General features: G+C 41.5%; 1 protein-coding gene across 2 annotated transcripts in view; it reads left to right on the top strand.

Moving 5' to 3' along the window:
• The window catches only part of GCGR (glucagon receptor), a 50,181-nt gene extending 35,304 nt beyond the window's left edge, over positions 1-14,877 (top strand). For both annotated transcript variants that reach the window (XM_075216814.1, XM_075216816.1), the window contains 5 exons: positions 3,547-3,616; positions 3,933-4,021; positions 4,150-4,288; positions 4,384-4,425; positions 9,002-14,877. In XM_075216814.1, coding sequence (XP_075072915.1) covers positions 3,547-3,616; positions 3,933-4,021; positions 4,150-4,288; positions 4,384-4,425; positions 9,002-9,286 — 625 coding nt within the window. In that variant the 3' untranslated portion in view covers positions 9,287-14,877. The remainder of the gene's footprint in view (positions 1-3,546; positions 3,617-3,932; positions 4,022-4,149; positions 4,289-4,383; positions 4,426-9,001) is intronic.
• Positions 14,878-15,807: the final 930 nt, after the last annotated feature.

Raw genomic sequence — 15,807 nt, 5'->3', positions numbered from 1 at the left:
GCTGTACTGTATACACGCTACAGGGATTGTATATAGATCACACATGGAATAGGGACTGTATAGCCTTAGGCTCTATTTTGCACATTTAACCCCTAAAAGTAAAACCTCCACAATGGAGGAAGCCTTTAGATTTACCACCTCCTCTGCAGCACTAAGTAAGTACTCATTTCCTAAAGGCTGGACAGGGAAGTTGAGCCCCCTGTAACTGGTAAACCCCATAGCTACATCACTCCGTGCTACTATGGTAGTTGTGCCTTTGATAATAACCCCACAAAAATCAGACTGTGGTATTTTCCCAGTATTTCATATTTCCCAACATTTAGACATGCAGAATTGGGACATACTGACCCACCCATACCGGAAAGGCCCACTTTGATGTGAAGTCCACCTCTTTTGAGGTCAGTGGGCAAGTATGGTATTCTGTTCACATGATAGCAGTCTAAAAGCTGCCTTGACAGGAGCATGGAAGGCAATTGTTTAACTAATTTTTTTGTAATAGCTACCCCCTCTTCACACTTCAAGCCTGATTCATCTTCAGGCGTACTGTATCTTGCGTGACATTGCACGTGCTCTGAAACGAACCTTACACCAGTGAACACAATTGCATGCAATTCATGTCTAAACGCAAAAGACACTTCCTACAACATGAAGGGCAGAATGGGGAGGCAAGGGGCAGTGGCGGATCCAGGAGGGGGCGATTGAGGCACCTGCCCCCTCTAGCAGCACAAGCCTATCTTTAAATTGCGTCCAAGACGCCGTTCAAACCGAGGAGGGGGTGGGGCCAATCGACCGTGTGGGGCAGGGCCAACATGGGCCAGCCACTCAGAATGAAGGAGAGGCGAAATTATGCTAAATCACCCCCCTCCCCATTAAAAAAGGATAGGTCCGCAGACGCAAGTTAGCAATGTACAGTATGGTGCGTGCCGAGGTTGTCTGATTCAAGCTCTTGGTACGTGCCTTTTAGCTGTATCACTTGCACCAGCTAGTGATATGGCTAGTGATAGGCAGGTGTAAGTGCTGATTGATAGCGATGACTACACATTTGTGTCCTTGAACATGTGTTTGCAAGTTAGAGAAACTATAAAAATACTTGTTATGTATAAGAACATCCTGATCATGTATTTCATGTAAAAACAAAAACAAAATTAAAAATTTATTTTTGTTAAGAATTATACTATTAAGAGTTGGTCATTTATTTAATAGATTTATTTTATTTGGCATGTGTTCTCATGGGACTTTATTATTGCACACATGTATGTGTGTATGCTGTAGCCTGTTCTGTCAGTCAGCATACAGCAAGTTAGATATAGCCAAACGGTACTTATACCTATATTCAAATGGAAACGTTTCTTGAGTCTCCCTTGTACTTGAATACATGCGGACGTGGGTGCAATTAGTGTCCGAATTTTTTAAACGAAAATTGCGTTCACATTGCATTCCAATATGAATCAGGCCCTTCATGTTAAAAAATACATTTCGAGTGTAGAACCCTTTAAGACCAACTTTTTTGTATGCTTTCTAACCACAAGAAGGCAGCAGAAAATGGGTAAGAATAAAATGCAAAACATTTCATATTTAATTAAGGGGAAAATTTGTGGAGTTAAAAATGTTACTCTGTCTGCAAAGCTAAACAATTGTTTCACTTCATTTATGTTCAGTTTTCTGCTGTCTACCCAGCCACTGTACAGTGTTATGTTTAAAATCTAACTAAAAGATGAAAAAACGCTTATAATGAAGTCCTTTCCAAGTGCACAAAAAAAAACACAATCACGATTCGCTTCCTGGCTCATTTGCAGGATGGTAAGCCCAGCGGATTAATGCTGCCTCTACAGAATACTGTATACATTTTAGGTTCTCTCCAGCTGCCAATCAGAGAGCTGCGATGGCCTGTGTCCCAGGGATGTCTATAGAGTGGCCCGCAGCTGCTCTCTTGAGAAGACAACAACCTGTGTTGTCTGTAAGAGCAGGATGTGTTTTGTGAAAGTGCGTTTTTCACTTTCCTCTTGGCTTTCTCTTGGATGGAACATGAACGTATTATAACATCAAGAGCCAGTAAAGAGATCACTGGTGACACTCACTCTGTTTGTGTAGAAACTGTTGTAGCTGATAAAACTCATTACTGCTTGTCACAGAGACAGGCCAATTTCCCGGAGCTCTGGAGCAGAGCAAGCTGTCAACAAATCACCTCTTAAACACATGAACAGTACTGAAACTCCTCTTGGACAGCTGTTATCTGACACTTCTCTCTATTGTGCTCCTCTGTTTAATATCCTTAACTAACTCCACTTTTCCATGCCCCAGCATCCTCCACTATTTTTTATTTTGCTCAGTCACGTGTATGCTAACTTGCAGATGGAGTAGAATTTGTTTCAGTATTCAGTGGAGAATTTACATAATAGTTAGCATGGCAGGTACCTCATGTGCCCATAGGCAACAATGAATATTCCTGAAAAATTACTTCCAGATTTACCTGCATTTAGTGCCAGACTGCAATATAGGCTGCCATTAGTAATGTTGCTTAAGTTTGGTGAAAATGTTTAGTTTGTGCCGCCCGGCACACATGGGGTATGAGTGCAGTTAGTGCTGTCTGATGACCACACATGGGGTTAAGAGTGCAGTTAGTGCTGTCTGATGACCACACATGGGGTTAAGAGTGCAGTTAGTGCTGTCTGATGACCACACATGGGGTTAAGAGTGCAGTTAGTGCTGTCTGATGACCACACATGGGGTTAAGAGTGCAGTTAGTGCTGTCTGATGACCACACATGTGGGTTAAGAGTGCAGTTAGTGCTGTCTGATGACCACACATGGGGTTAAGAGTGCAGTTAGTGCTGTCTGATGACCACACATGGGGTTAAGAGTGCAGTTAGTGCTGTCTGATGACCACACATGGGGTTAAGAGTGCAGTTAGTGCTGTCTGATGACCACACTTGGGGTTAAGAGTGCAGTTAGTGCTGTCTGTTGACCACACTTGGGGTTAAGAGTGCAGTTAGTGCTGTCTGATGACCACACATGTGGGTTAAGAGTGCAGTTAGTGCTGTCTGATGACCACACATGGGGTTAAGAGTGCAGTTAGTGCTGTCTGATGACCACACATGGGGTTAAGAGTGCAGTTAGTGCTGTCTGATGACCACACATGGGGTTAAGAGTGCAGTTAGTGCTGTCTGATGACCACACTTGGGGTTAAGAGTGCAGTTAGTGCTGTCTGTTGACCACACTTGGGGTTAAGAGTGCAGTTAGTGCTGTCTGATGACCACACATGGGGTTAAGAGTGCAGTTAGTGCTGTCTGTTGACCACACTTGGGGTTAAGAGTGCAGTTAGTGCTGTCTGATGACCACACATGGGGTTAAGAGTGCAGTTAGTGCTGTCTGATGACCAAACACGTGGTCATTTTTACGCTGCATTTTCCACCAATCCTGATCCCATAAACCCAATATAAAATAACCTAATTGTCTGTCATAGTAAGACAGTGTATGTGCACCTAAACTGGTTGATCTTGCATTGTGTAATGCAGCCCTTAACTGTGGATTTCATTTCTACTCTCAGGTGCTGGACCATAAACAACAACATGGCATATTGGTGGATCTTACGCTCTCCTGTGTTCCTTGCTATATTGGTAATAACACAGTGCTTATGGATTTACCCAACATTGCATTATCACATTTGAAAATATAGCATATATATTACAGTCACATTTTCGGTACCTAGGATATGGGGACACAAAGTAACTAGATCACAAAATGATAACATTGGGGATCAAACTGGGATCTACAGCAAGTCTCTCCTTCATTGCCTTATATTCAGTGCTCTTTACCACTGAGCCAACTTATTGTATGCCAAAGACACATAGAGAGTCCTGTCAGAATGCAGGGACCAGGTTTGCTTTTGTTTACAGTTGAACTATGAACAATTTTCTTTTCTTTAACTTTTAGATCAACTTCTTAATTTTTATGCGGATTATTCAGATTCTTTTGTCCAAGATGCGAGCTCATCAGATGAGGTACACAGACTATAAACTCAGGTGAGAGACATATGAGAGCAGATAGCAGTGCACTGAGACTGCAGAACATTGAAACCGTAGTTGACCAGGAAAGTCACCTGGATGGAAACGGTGTAGCTTCACCTGCTTGTTACATTGTCTCTCCTCAGATTGGCCAGGTCCACGCTCACCCTAATTCCTCTGCTTGGAATACACGAGGTGGTATTTGCGCTAATCACAGACGAAACCGCACAAGGAACTCTGCGACTGGTCAAACTTTTCTTTGACCTCTTCTTTAGCTCCTTCCAGGTAACCTTCTCCTCTTTCCCCCACCACAAACCCACCATGTCATTGCTCAATGTCTCATTATCAGAAGTGATTTTGACTCCAGCTCTCCTCCACAGGGTATGCTGGTAGCTGTACTGTATTGTTTTGTCAACAAAGAGGTAAGTGACTTGTGGTGTACTGGTGACATTGTAAACTGTTTAGACTAAAATAACTACAGCAACAAAGAACAATCTCAGCACATTGTGTAGTCAACAATATTATGCAGTGCAAGAACTTTTAAAGGAAGTGTAGGGAGCGATTTCATGTGTGTGGCGTCTCCCTTTAGACCAGACAAGCTGAATGGACTGTTTCCATTATGGAAATAAAACTATTGCATTAGCAGTTTTAGCACTGCAGATGTGTTTTTAGTATACGTATACATAATGTATGTACTGTGTGTGTGTCATTTGGCTGGATCTGTGTAGAATTTGTCCCAACGTGTACAGAACACTGGAGGTGTACATTTAGTACATCCTGCTGTGTGACCGGATCCCAGTGGATCCTACTAGTGTGGATTAGGGATAACCTCACACTAACAATGATCATAGTCACGGGCTGCCGTGGGTTGTTTCTTCCAGGGATGACTAAAATCCAAAGTGATTGTTTTCGTGGACACTGTTGGCAGCCGACACACAGTAATTTTAACCCCGTTTGGAAGTACTGAGCTTTATTTCTAGTCATATGATGATGATGGTGACTACACACTCCCGGGTTAATCTGGACACATGCAGCCACACTATCACTGACCTACTCCAGGATACAGTCATAAAAATAAATAAAAAAAAACAGAAAATTAGGAATTAAAAAAAAGTTAGAGCCTAAACTACAGTAAACTATACATTTTGGGTAGATAAAAAGACAGGACATATTTTATGACATATTAGTGGGGTTTAATAATTAATATTTAATCATTATGGAAAAATTAACTTTTTTACTATTTGTCTAACTTGGTCTATTCAAATTAAGTAAAAAAAAAATGCCTGTTGCTCACATAAAAGCTAAATTCACAAGTAAATTAATAAGTAATTATTCTTGTTTAATCAGCACATACCAAAAATGCTAAAAGTGCTCTGGCAATGAAAGCCACAAGTACTCCCAATCATTAATGGGCTAAATTAAGTTGGCCTATTTCACTATTGTCTTTGTAAAAAACAATATTGTTATTTAGGGGTATATTTACTAAATTGTGGAGAATGTTGCCTATAGCAACCAATCAGATTCTAGTTATGTATTTAGTACATTCTACAAAATGACAGCAAAAATCTGATTGGTTGCTATAGGCAACATCTCCACTTTTTTAAACCCGCAGTTTAGTAAATATACCCCTTAGTGTTTCTGGCTGCTGTAAGACATCAGTGATTATGGGATATTATACTGCAACTACTCTTGTTATTGAATAAAAAAGCACAATTTGATGTCAGACACCATGGGCCTCATTTAGATTTATGGCAAAGAATTGAAAAAAAAAAAAGGGGCTGTATTGCACCTTGGCTAAACCATGCTGCAGTGTGGGGGTGGGGGGCAAGATTATATTGTGCAAACAAATTTAGAGTTGGGAGGGGGCAGGTACTAACATGTGTGTGCCTGCATGCAGAAAAATAAAAAAATTGCACCCCTTGCATCACAACATGCTGGTCCAGGAGCAAACTTGCTCAATTTTTTTGCCTTGCTTCTAACTCTGAAGGATGTCGTATGTATTCAAATGCCAAGTACTCTTCTTTTACAAGAATCATTTGGCCAACTGGAGTGCTGTTCTATTGGAGTCCGGGGCCTCATTTACTAAGTGCAAATTGGCTAAAGCTCCTCAATTCACACAAGTGTACTAGTTTTTGCCACAGAACATGGATGATGATGGTGTTTATGTAAGAGCAGGAGGCTGCACTGGCCGATGTATTGGGCACAGTGAGGACGTTCCCTGCAAAGTACAGAATATTTCGTCATTCATTTTGTGGAACAGCTGTTGACATTAGACAAAAGGTTAGAGAGGCCACATTCTTAACGGAGTTCTTTGCTGTGTACAGCCATTTACACTCTGTAAAAAAGAAATTGGAGTGTAAGCTCCAATGGGACAGGGACTGATGTGAATAATTAAATATTCTCTGTAAAGTGCTGCGTAATATAGTGGCGCTATATAAACAAATGATGATAATAATGTTTTATTTTTCCTTCCTATTTATATTGTCAAATGGCAGTTTAGTATATAGTGCACTTCCCTCTTATACACAGTGGAAGCAGCTATACTGAGGGCTGAACCAGTATTCACAAGAATACAGCCTTATCAGAGGAGCTGGTAATGGGGTTGGATTGCGAGCAAGCCCCAGAGGGACTGTGGGCCTGGCTGTCATCCCATAAGAAGCCATCTGCCTACCTGTGAGGGCAGGGTACTTTCTAGACACTCTGATACCACACACTACACCACTACTGTGAGGGCCCAAAGGATGGAGATCCAGCCTTGCAGTGTCCTCCATTTTCACCAGGAACCTAATGATAGAGATGATACATGGGCTTACAAGCAGAGTTAGATGTACCACAACGCTGGAGTGGATCACAAAGAAATGAGATCTCCATTGCCCAGTATATCATAATTATTATTAACCTTTATTTGTAGATCGCCACAAATGGTCCTCAGAGACGTACAGATGGCAAACAACAAAACATGGTACAGGACAATACAGTACAACTCTCCACACAGCTAATAATAGCCTTAATGGGCAATGGGGTTCAAGGGGCACAATCTGAAACCTGTGTCTAGGAGTCTGGGCACAACTAACAGGATCACAGCCACTGATAGAGGTGTGAAGACCATGGAGGAGGAACAGGAGAGAAGAGGGTCTTGCTCACTAGTGCTTACAATCTAAAGGGAAAGGGAGACACGGTTGACACTGGGGAATGAATATATTTTACAACAATATATAGTACAAGTCCACTCGATGCTGCATTATACAGTGGGCATAGCTAAGATTTTGCATAAAGGCCCAGTAAAGCCTCTGAGTTCACCATCGACAGGGGAGGGCTGGCAAATTTTAGCCCAGAGGGTAAGACTCGACTATTAGAAACATTTTAAAGGGAAAAAAATGCAGGTGGCCAAGTGACCCAAGGTAGTCGACTATGGACAGGCCTGTGGGGTAGATGCCCCCCTGCCCCCCATTCCAGCCAGCCCCTGACTATCAACCAATAACTTCACTGAGACACTTCATCTACACCCAGCACAGAGATACCAAAAAAGTACTTTTTCCCATTTTGAAGTCTGTTATGATATTTTGTGTATATACTGCTGTTCTCAGCAGCTGTCTTCATGCCACATGTATACATTTAAGGGTGTATCATTTATTTGTATTTATTCTTTCCCCCGGAATCATTTCTTCTAATGTTTTCAATCAGTGATACATTCCCTGTCATAACTGTCATATATGATATACACCATTCTTTTGCTGCCACTTGTCCAGTTTCCTGCTGAGAACATCTGCATCATTATTTATAGTGAAGTGTGTAAACCAATGTCTATCTGTAAACAAAAATCTGCAGCCAAGTTTTAATGGAAGTTTTGTAAAGGGCTGGGGGCTGGAGGACAGTGCCTGATTAACAGAGAAAATGTGCAGATTTGTGTGATGTGAAGCGGATGGAGGGGATAGTGACCAGACCGGTCGTGTTATTCTGCACACGCACACGTATGCTGCATGGCTGCACTGCAATTGCTTCACATGCATGATACGTGGGTGTTTTTTCCAATGAAGACATGCTGCAGACATGTACATTAATAGCAATGGAAGTCCTGTAACATGCATTTCATAGGTGTTTGCATTTTCATGCAAGAAGATGAACTGAGGCAGTGTAGAAATATGCAGAGAGCTTACTATGGGGTAACAGTGTGATATGAAGACAGACGGATATTGCAGAAAACAAGACTTAGGGCCGGATTCATTAAGGATCTTAACTTGAGAAACTTCTTATTTCCGTCTCCTGGACAAAACCATGTTACAAAGCAAGGGGTGCAAATTAGTATTCTGTTTTGCACATAAGTTAAATACTGACTGTTTTTTCATGTAGCCACAAATATCAACTTTAAATTTCAGTGTACAAATAAGCTATCAAGTATTTGTGTGTTACATGAAAAAACAGTATTTAACTTCTGTGCAAAACAGAATGCTAATTTGCACCCCATGCATTGTAACATGGTTTTGTCCAGGAGAATGAAATAAGAAGTTTCTCAAGTTAAGATCCTTAATGAATCAGGCCCGGTGTCTCTAGAAGTGAGCAGGTACAATGATTAGTCAGTGGGTCTTGGACTCCGGTGGAGTTAGAGTTGCCTCATTGGTTTGGGACTTTTCCATAAAAATGCTGCCCCCCTTCCCCATAACTCTTCTTCCGTTACATAAATCTTCCCTTCATATCTGCCATCACTTTCTCCTCTCCCCTGTCTCCCCGCAAGATGAATGAAGTGAGACAGTAGGAAGGAAACTGGAAATCGGCAAGACACAGAATTGCATTTTGAGACTAGAAATAAACAGGGATTAGCATGACAAGTATTTAGCAGAGGAAAATAGCAAGGAAAATATGAAGTGGGTGAAGATCTAGCAGACTAGGAAAACATTTGCTATATTATTTTGTGTACATTGAACTTGACTGATTTGTGAGGAGACTACAATGTAGTACGTCACAGAAGTTATTTTACCAACAATCTGTTCGCCCCCACAGGTCCAGTCTGAGCTGCTGAAGAAGTGGAAACGGTGGAAACTTGGGAAAGACATTGAAGATGAATATAAACATACCTACAGCCAACCTCCCCGAGCTGGACTCGGCAATGTCTGTGAAAAGCATAAACTGGTCGATAGCTGCAACAATGGAGCAAGCAAATCACGGCACAGTGATGGCATGTGGTACCATGAGAAGATGGGCAGCAGTACTACAGAGAACATCACGCTGAGTGAGCGGCAGCATAGCTTTGAGTATCCTGAGAGCAGCTCCGAGCATGTCCTCTAAACCACTTCGTTTAAGGCCATTGGTCATAGCAGGAAGAAGGATCTATGTGACTGACTAGAGGGCTGCCTGTGACGTGCTGTAATAATGGTGTCTGAACAATGGAATGAACACACGTCCAGGGTGTAACACAGATGTTTTATTGTAATGAAAGAAGATTTTCCAGGAGATGTGGTCTCTAAACACACCGACAAAGAACAGTACAGGAGAAAAGAAATTATTGAAATATGCTTTGACCCAAACTTTAATGCCTATGATTGTCATAGTGTTTCAGAACATTTTAGAACATATTCTATTAAAGAATACTGGATATTCCAAAAATAACAAATCAGCAGTATTAAATAAGTAAACCGATGCTCAGAGACATGTTTTTCATAGGTAAACCTTGTTCTGGATAATCTCCAACACACACAATTACACAGACGCATACCGCTGCCACTTGTAACATATTAAGCCCAATGTGAACAATCCTCATAGAGATTGTCTCCACCGTGGGGTGGTAGGTCATCATCATCCTACTTGTGAGTTGTCAACTGTATAGACTGGTAAACATAGAGAAGACATTGATTGTGCTGTGGGTATGATTCATGGATTAACTTTCAAATACATAAAGCATGAACATATACAAACAACGAAAGGTGGAATGAAATAGCTGCCCCAAAGATCATGTAAAGTTTCAAGGTATTTTTAACTTAAAAATAGAATAATGTTTCTTGAATATTAGCAACCCGGATGTTGGGTTCTAGAACAATTTAGTTAAAGAGTAACTCCACTCAAATAACTACAAAAATATGTTCCTTTTTAAAGAAGTTTTGTTGGGTTCTACATGTCAGTGGAATAATTCCTGATACTTGAAATAGGACTTCTTATATTTTACTTATAAAGCTCCAACACATGTGAGGTTCATTTGATACATTAGGTAGTGGAACAGGAATTGTAGCTGTAGGAGGGAATGCATGTTCATGGACACAGGTACAGCACGCGGTTCCTGACGCCAGGCAGCCGATAACAGGAGGCACAAAACTAGTGCCTTGCTCTGGGCAACTGGTGTCTACAGGCACTGTGCTAGGTTCACAGTCCACACAGTAGATAGCCAGAGACAGGTACAGAGCTAGTTCTTGGCTCCAAGCAGGTGATGATTACAGGCACTGCGCTAGCTCCTGGCTCCAGGAACCTGGTGACTATAGGCACTGTTCAAGTTCCTTGCTAAAGGCAGTTGGTGATAACAGGCACTGTACTAGTTCCTGCCTCTAAGCAGTTGGTGATAACAGGCACTGTACTAGTTCCTGTCTCTAAGCAGTTGGTGATTACAGGCACTGTACTAGTTCCTGTCTCTAAGCAGTTGGTGATTACAGGCACTGTACTAGTTCCAGCCTCTAAGCAGTTGGTGATTACAGGCACTGTACTAGTTCCTGCCTCTAAGCAGTTGGTGATAACAGGCACTGTACTAGTTCCTGTCTCTAAGCAGTTGGTGATTACAGGCACTGTACTAGTTCCTGCCTCTAAGCAGTTGGTGATTACAGGCTCTGTACTAGTTCCAGCCTCTAAGCAGTTGGTGATAACAGGCTCTGTACTAGTTCCAGCCTCTAAGCAGTTGGTGATAACAGGCACTGTACTAGTTCCTGTCTCTAAGCAGTTGGTGATTACAGGCACTGTACTAGTTCCAGCCTCTAAGCAGTTGGTGATTACAGGCACTGTACTAGTTCCATCCTCTAAGCAGTTGGTGATTACAGGCACTGTACTAGTTCCAGCCTCTAAGTAGTTGGTGATTACAGGCACTGTACTAGTTCCAGCCTCTAAGCAGTTGGTGATTACAGGCACTGTACTAGTTGCTGTCTCTAAGCAGTTGGTGATTACAGGCACTGTACTAGTTCCAGCCTCTAAGCAGTTGGTGATTACAGGCACTGTACTAGTTCCAGCCTCTAAGCAGTTGGTGATTACAGGCACTGTACTAGTTCCATCCTCTAAGCAGTTGGTGATTACAGGCACTGTACTAGTTCCTGTCTCTAAGCAGTTGGTGATTACAGGCACCGTACTAGTTCCAGCCTCTAAGCAGTTGGTGATTACAGGCACTGTACTAGTTCCTGTCTCTAAGCAGTTGGTGATTACAGGCACCGTACTAGTTCCAGCCTCTAAGCAGTTGGTGATTACAGGCACTGTACTAGTTCCAGCCTCTAAGCAGTTGGTGATTACAGGCACTGTACTAGTTCCAGCCTCTAAGCAGTTGGTGATTACAGGCACTGTGCTAGTACCTGCCTCTAAGCAGTTGGTGATTACAGGCACTGTGCTAGTTCATAACTCCAGACTTATGGTTTAAATAAACAATTAAGATCTTAGAAATACTGTGTTGCTGCAAATTCACAGATTTGTGAATCAATGACCCTTCCTTAGCAGCATCTGTAACCATAAACTCTTTGGGCTACACTGTTTCCATGGTTACACCTGTACCTAAGGATGTATAGTTATTCACAACTAATCTTTCAAATTGGAGCAACACAGTGTTTCTGGGGTTATAACGTCAAGTATCAGAAGTTGTAGTACCTAACACAAAGAGTTTATGTTAGCCAAAAACAAACATTGTTCAGCATTTTTGAGTGGAGTTACCCTTTAAGCTCTTCAGGAAGTTACAGCAGCCATCTCTTCTAAACTGCAAAATGTAATTTACTGCTTCCTGTCCCTGCTTAAGCTGTATGTCCAATGCACCCACTCGGTTACTAGCCAAACCCAAACCTCTGAAGGGAAGATTCAGAATGCTGGCCACCCATCAATTCCACAATGAATACCCATGGATACTGGCATGTGCTGCCACTAATGCACAGACGATGTCCGCCAGAAACACGTTAGTGGCCCAAAAAATTCTAAAAATAAAAAGTTGACATTGTGAAAGTGGCTTCCAATTACCTAAATATGTAAAATTATAAATTATTCTGATAGAGCCCTTTAAATCGACATGTACACCGTTTTATCTACTCAGGCAGAGCATATCAGCCTCTATCTTTGGGCTGACTCTATTTTATATATAGAACAGGATTAGGTACATGCACTCAGGGTCATTAGCCATTGTCAATGTTTAATGAATATTTGCACTGGTCGTTTTGTACTCTCTCATTTACATTCTCAAAAATCCTAATCAGATTTAATACCCCCTTGTAGCAAGTAGGCTTGCATTAGATCCATATTTCCAGAATGAAGCCATATAGCAACGTAAATTATGACCAAATAATGAAGTGATTCAAAATAGACATTTAAGCATAATATACTGACTGGCTAAATAGAAATCTTAACAAAACTTAGTCTGCAATTGTCATATCTACGTCTGCATCCAGGTCTACATTGGTCGCATTTACATGAACGTGCCCTTATTGTACTTTGCCTACCCTTGCACGCCCCTTGCCTTCCACGATCTGCCCCAATAAGCATAAGGAGTCGTATACACAAGATATGCTTGCGTCTGTATGCAGAGTCTATCACAAGTCTTTTTTGTGGGCATGAGCAGTAGTGAAATATGCAGTTTACGCTACACAAGGGGACTTGCATCCAGCTCTTCACAAGGCTCTACCAAATTGTCAAGCACTGTCCCAGTTCTCAGACCCTGAAAGTAGAATGTCTTAGAAGAAGGTAGGGCATAATTTTGCTGCGTGTGTATGGTTTAAGCAGGTTGGCGCTGGGCAATTTGTCCCAGATTACTTTTGTATACTTATATACATACTCAGTTTACTGAGGATCTAAAATAAGTAAGGGAAGATGTAGAAAACAAACAAATAATATGCTCTTAAACAAATGCTCCACAGAACACAACCATTCCAATCTAAATTGGCAAATACTAGCTTCATGACTGCAATTCCTTAAGGGGGACTTTCACAGAGGAATCAGCCATTTGGTGGGCTGACCTAATATTTATAGGAATGTAACCTATCGATTAAATAGGAAAGAGAAACTCATGAATATTAGTCAGGCCTCATGAATATTAGTCAGGCAGTGTGTCATTGTTGACACTGGTTCCAAGTCTGGTTATTTCAAAGGGGACGTAAGGGCAGGGGGGAGTAGAGAAATAAATCCTGGGTGAATTAAATCATGTAGGCAGTTATGGAACAAGTTCAACAACACCCTGTATTGACTGGAGTCGTAGGGTCATGAAGACATTTACAAAGTGCTCCTGCCTTTCCAACCAAGAGAAAAGCTTGTGGGTACATGATGATGATGATGATGATCAAGAGTGCTAGCTGCCACTCAATGTCATATCCCCCACATTTTTTGGCAGATTTCTATTACTACTTATACAAACCCAGTCCAAATGGCAAAAATTGCTAAACAGGATGGGTTTAACTATATTATATCTAGGGACCCTATGCTTTTGCAAGCCAGTGGGGCATACCTTACTTCTTGACTGTCCCTCTATTTATTTCTAAATCCTATTCCTTTTCCCAATTGTCAGATGTCAGGTACCAATCTCTATGAATAAGCTCACGTGCTGTCTCCCAAAGGCATCTACATCGCAATTGTGTGTTCTGCCCACTTTTAGGCCTGTTATCCACTGGTGTTTAAAGTCATGCCATTTTTAACAATAATAAAAACATGTAAACAGGTATATGGGGATGGAATCTATTGGTTCCAATAACCCAATACCCACATACACTTGTGCCTGTGGCCAAGAGCCATAGAGGTATTTTTTGGATGCTGCTGGCTGTATTCACTGCAATTTGAATGTCCATTAACCCTCGCTTCTCCCCAAATGCAGGTGAAATCAATCGTATTGGACACGTGATATCACTGGCATTTTCTTGTATGTAGCCACACCGATATTCTTCTGTATGGGTGAAGGGGTAACAGACACTAGGGAGATATGTGTTGTAGAATCAGGGAGAGTGGTGTATTTTATTTGTGCATTTATTTTATAATGTATCTCTCTCTGCATTGCCTTGAACGTGCACAGATCTAATAAGTTTCTGCAGACAGAAGAGTTGATCTGTCCGTCTACCCTGCATGCACCCCACACTGCCTGTCTGCTCTTCCTCTCCACACAGCCCACTCAACTTGTCTGAGATAATCTCTGCTTTTTCCATCAACCCCTGCATCCCAGTGCTGGCTTCTCTCAGAGATGAGCCCCCAACTCAGCCCTCTTTCTAGTCTCCTAAATTTAATTTCTGTCACCAGTGCACCAGCTTCTGTAGAGACTTCTTTGAGCGGTGTCCAAGTTCTCTACCACACCCCCTCCCCTTGTGACCCTGACCCTTTTCTGCTACATTTTTTTTTAAAGCCACAATCTATTACATGATTAACCCTTTCCCTGGCAGCAATAGCAAAGCGGCGGAACAGACGAATGCTAAATATGTGGGCTCATTGTGTAATGTCAGCAGAGGTGAACCCTGATGTGTGTAGTATGCATACTGATAGTCTGTTTCATTGTGCTGGGTTGTTTTATTTGTTTGTTTCTTCATGTTGAGTTGCCAAGAGTCACCATTGATGTTTACTTGTTCTTATGCCAGTGCTAAAACTGTACATATGTGTATATGTAAAGTATATGATGTGCTGTTTTCTATGTGTCTAATATAGTAATCCTGCAAAATAATGTCAATAAATATGTCTGTGCAGAATGTTCTGTAGCATTGTGTGTGCTACATGCATATTACAGTTGTACACTCATCCTACACACAGGGCTAGATTTACTAAACTGCGGGTTTGAAAAAGTGGGGATGTTGCCTATAGCAATCAATCAGATTCTAGCTGTCATTTTGTAGAATGTACTAAATAAATGACAGCTAGAATCTGATTGGTTGCTATAGGCAACATCTCCACTTTTTCAAACCCGCAGTTTAGTAAATCTAGCCAACAGACTCATACATGTCACATCTCTGATCTCTCCATGTTAAAAAAAATATTTCTCAATTGCTGTCCTTAGTCCTTAACATATGGTTAGAAACAATTATTCGGTGTCAACAGTGTATTTAGTATACAGATCCTATTCTCCCCCATACAACTACTACTGTCTGTATAATTAATTTCAAGTTAAATAAAGTTCAGAAGGTCAGACTTATGCATTTTCTAATTGACAGTTCCTCCCAGTAAACAGTCACAATGTATTCCTGAGAATGTACTGTACATTCCTCCAATGTTAGCCCTCGTTCAGTGGCCAGAGATTGGAACCTAGCTGGGCAGTTAGAATGGATTAGAGGCAGAGAGCTATGCCCATCTCTCCTCTGATGTAATGATCCTGCGTGCCAAGCAAGGTCAATGAATGGGGGAATGGCTGTCTCTCTATAGGCAACTTCCAGGAGCATCATGTGAAAGTAGGGACTTCAGTATATTTATATATGACAGGATTAGCCTCAAAATTTAGCAGCCTGTTTGTTCAGTGATTAGCGTTTAGGTGCAAAACACTTGTGTCCATCAGGTAATTCAGCGTTTGGAACATAAATTAGCTTTATTTATCAGCAACCATAAAGCACAATAACTCTGGCTTAAAAACAAATCTAGCACCCATGGGGGAGCTGATTGCCCCTATAAAGTAGGCAGCTAGGCTGGTT

The sequence above is a fragment of the Mixophyes fleayi genome, chromosome 6 (assembly GCF_038048845.1).
Source record: "Mixophyes fleayi isolate aMixFle1 chromosome 6, aMixFle1.hap1, whole genome shotgun sequence".
Taxonomy (NCBI): Eukaryota; Metazoa; Chordata; class Amphibia; order Anura; family Limnodynastidae; genus Mixophyes; species Mixophyes fleayi.
The sequence above is the reverse complement of the archived record's forward strand: the minus strand, read 5'-3'. Positions and strand labels throughout refer to the sequence as shown.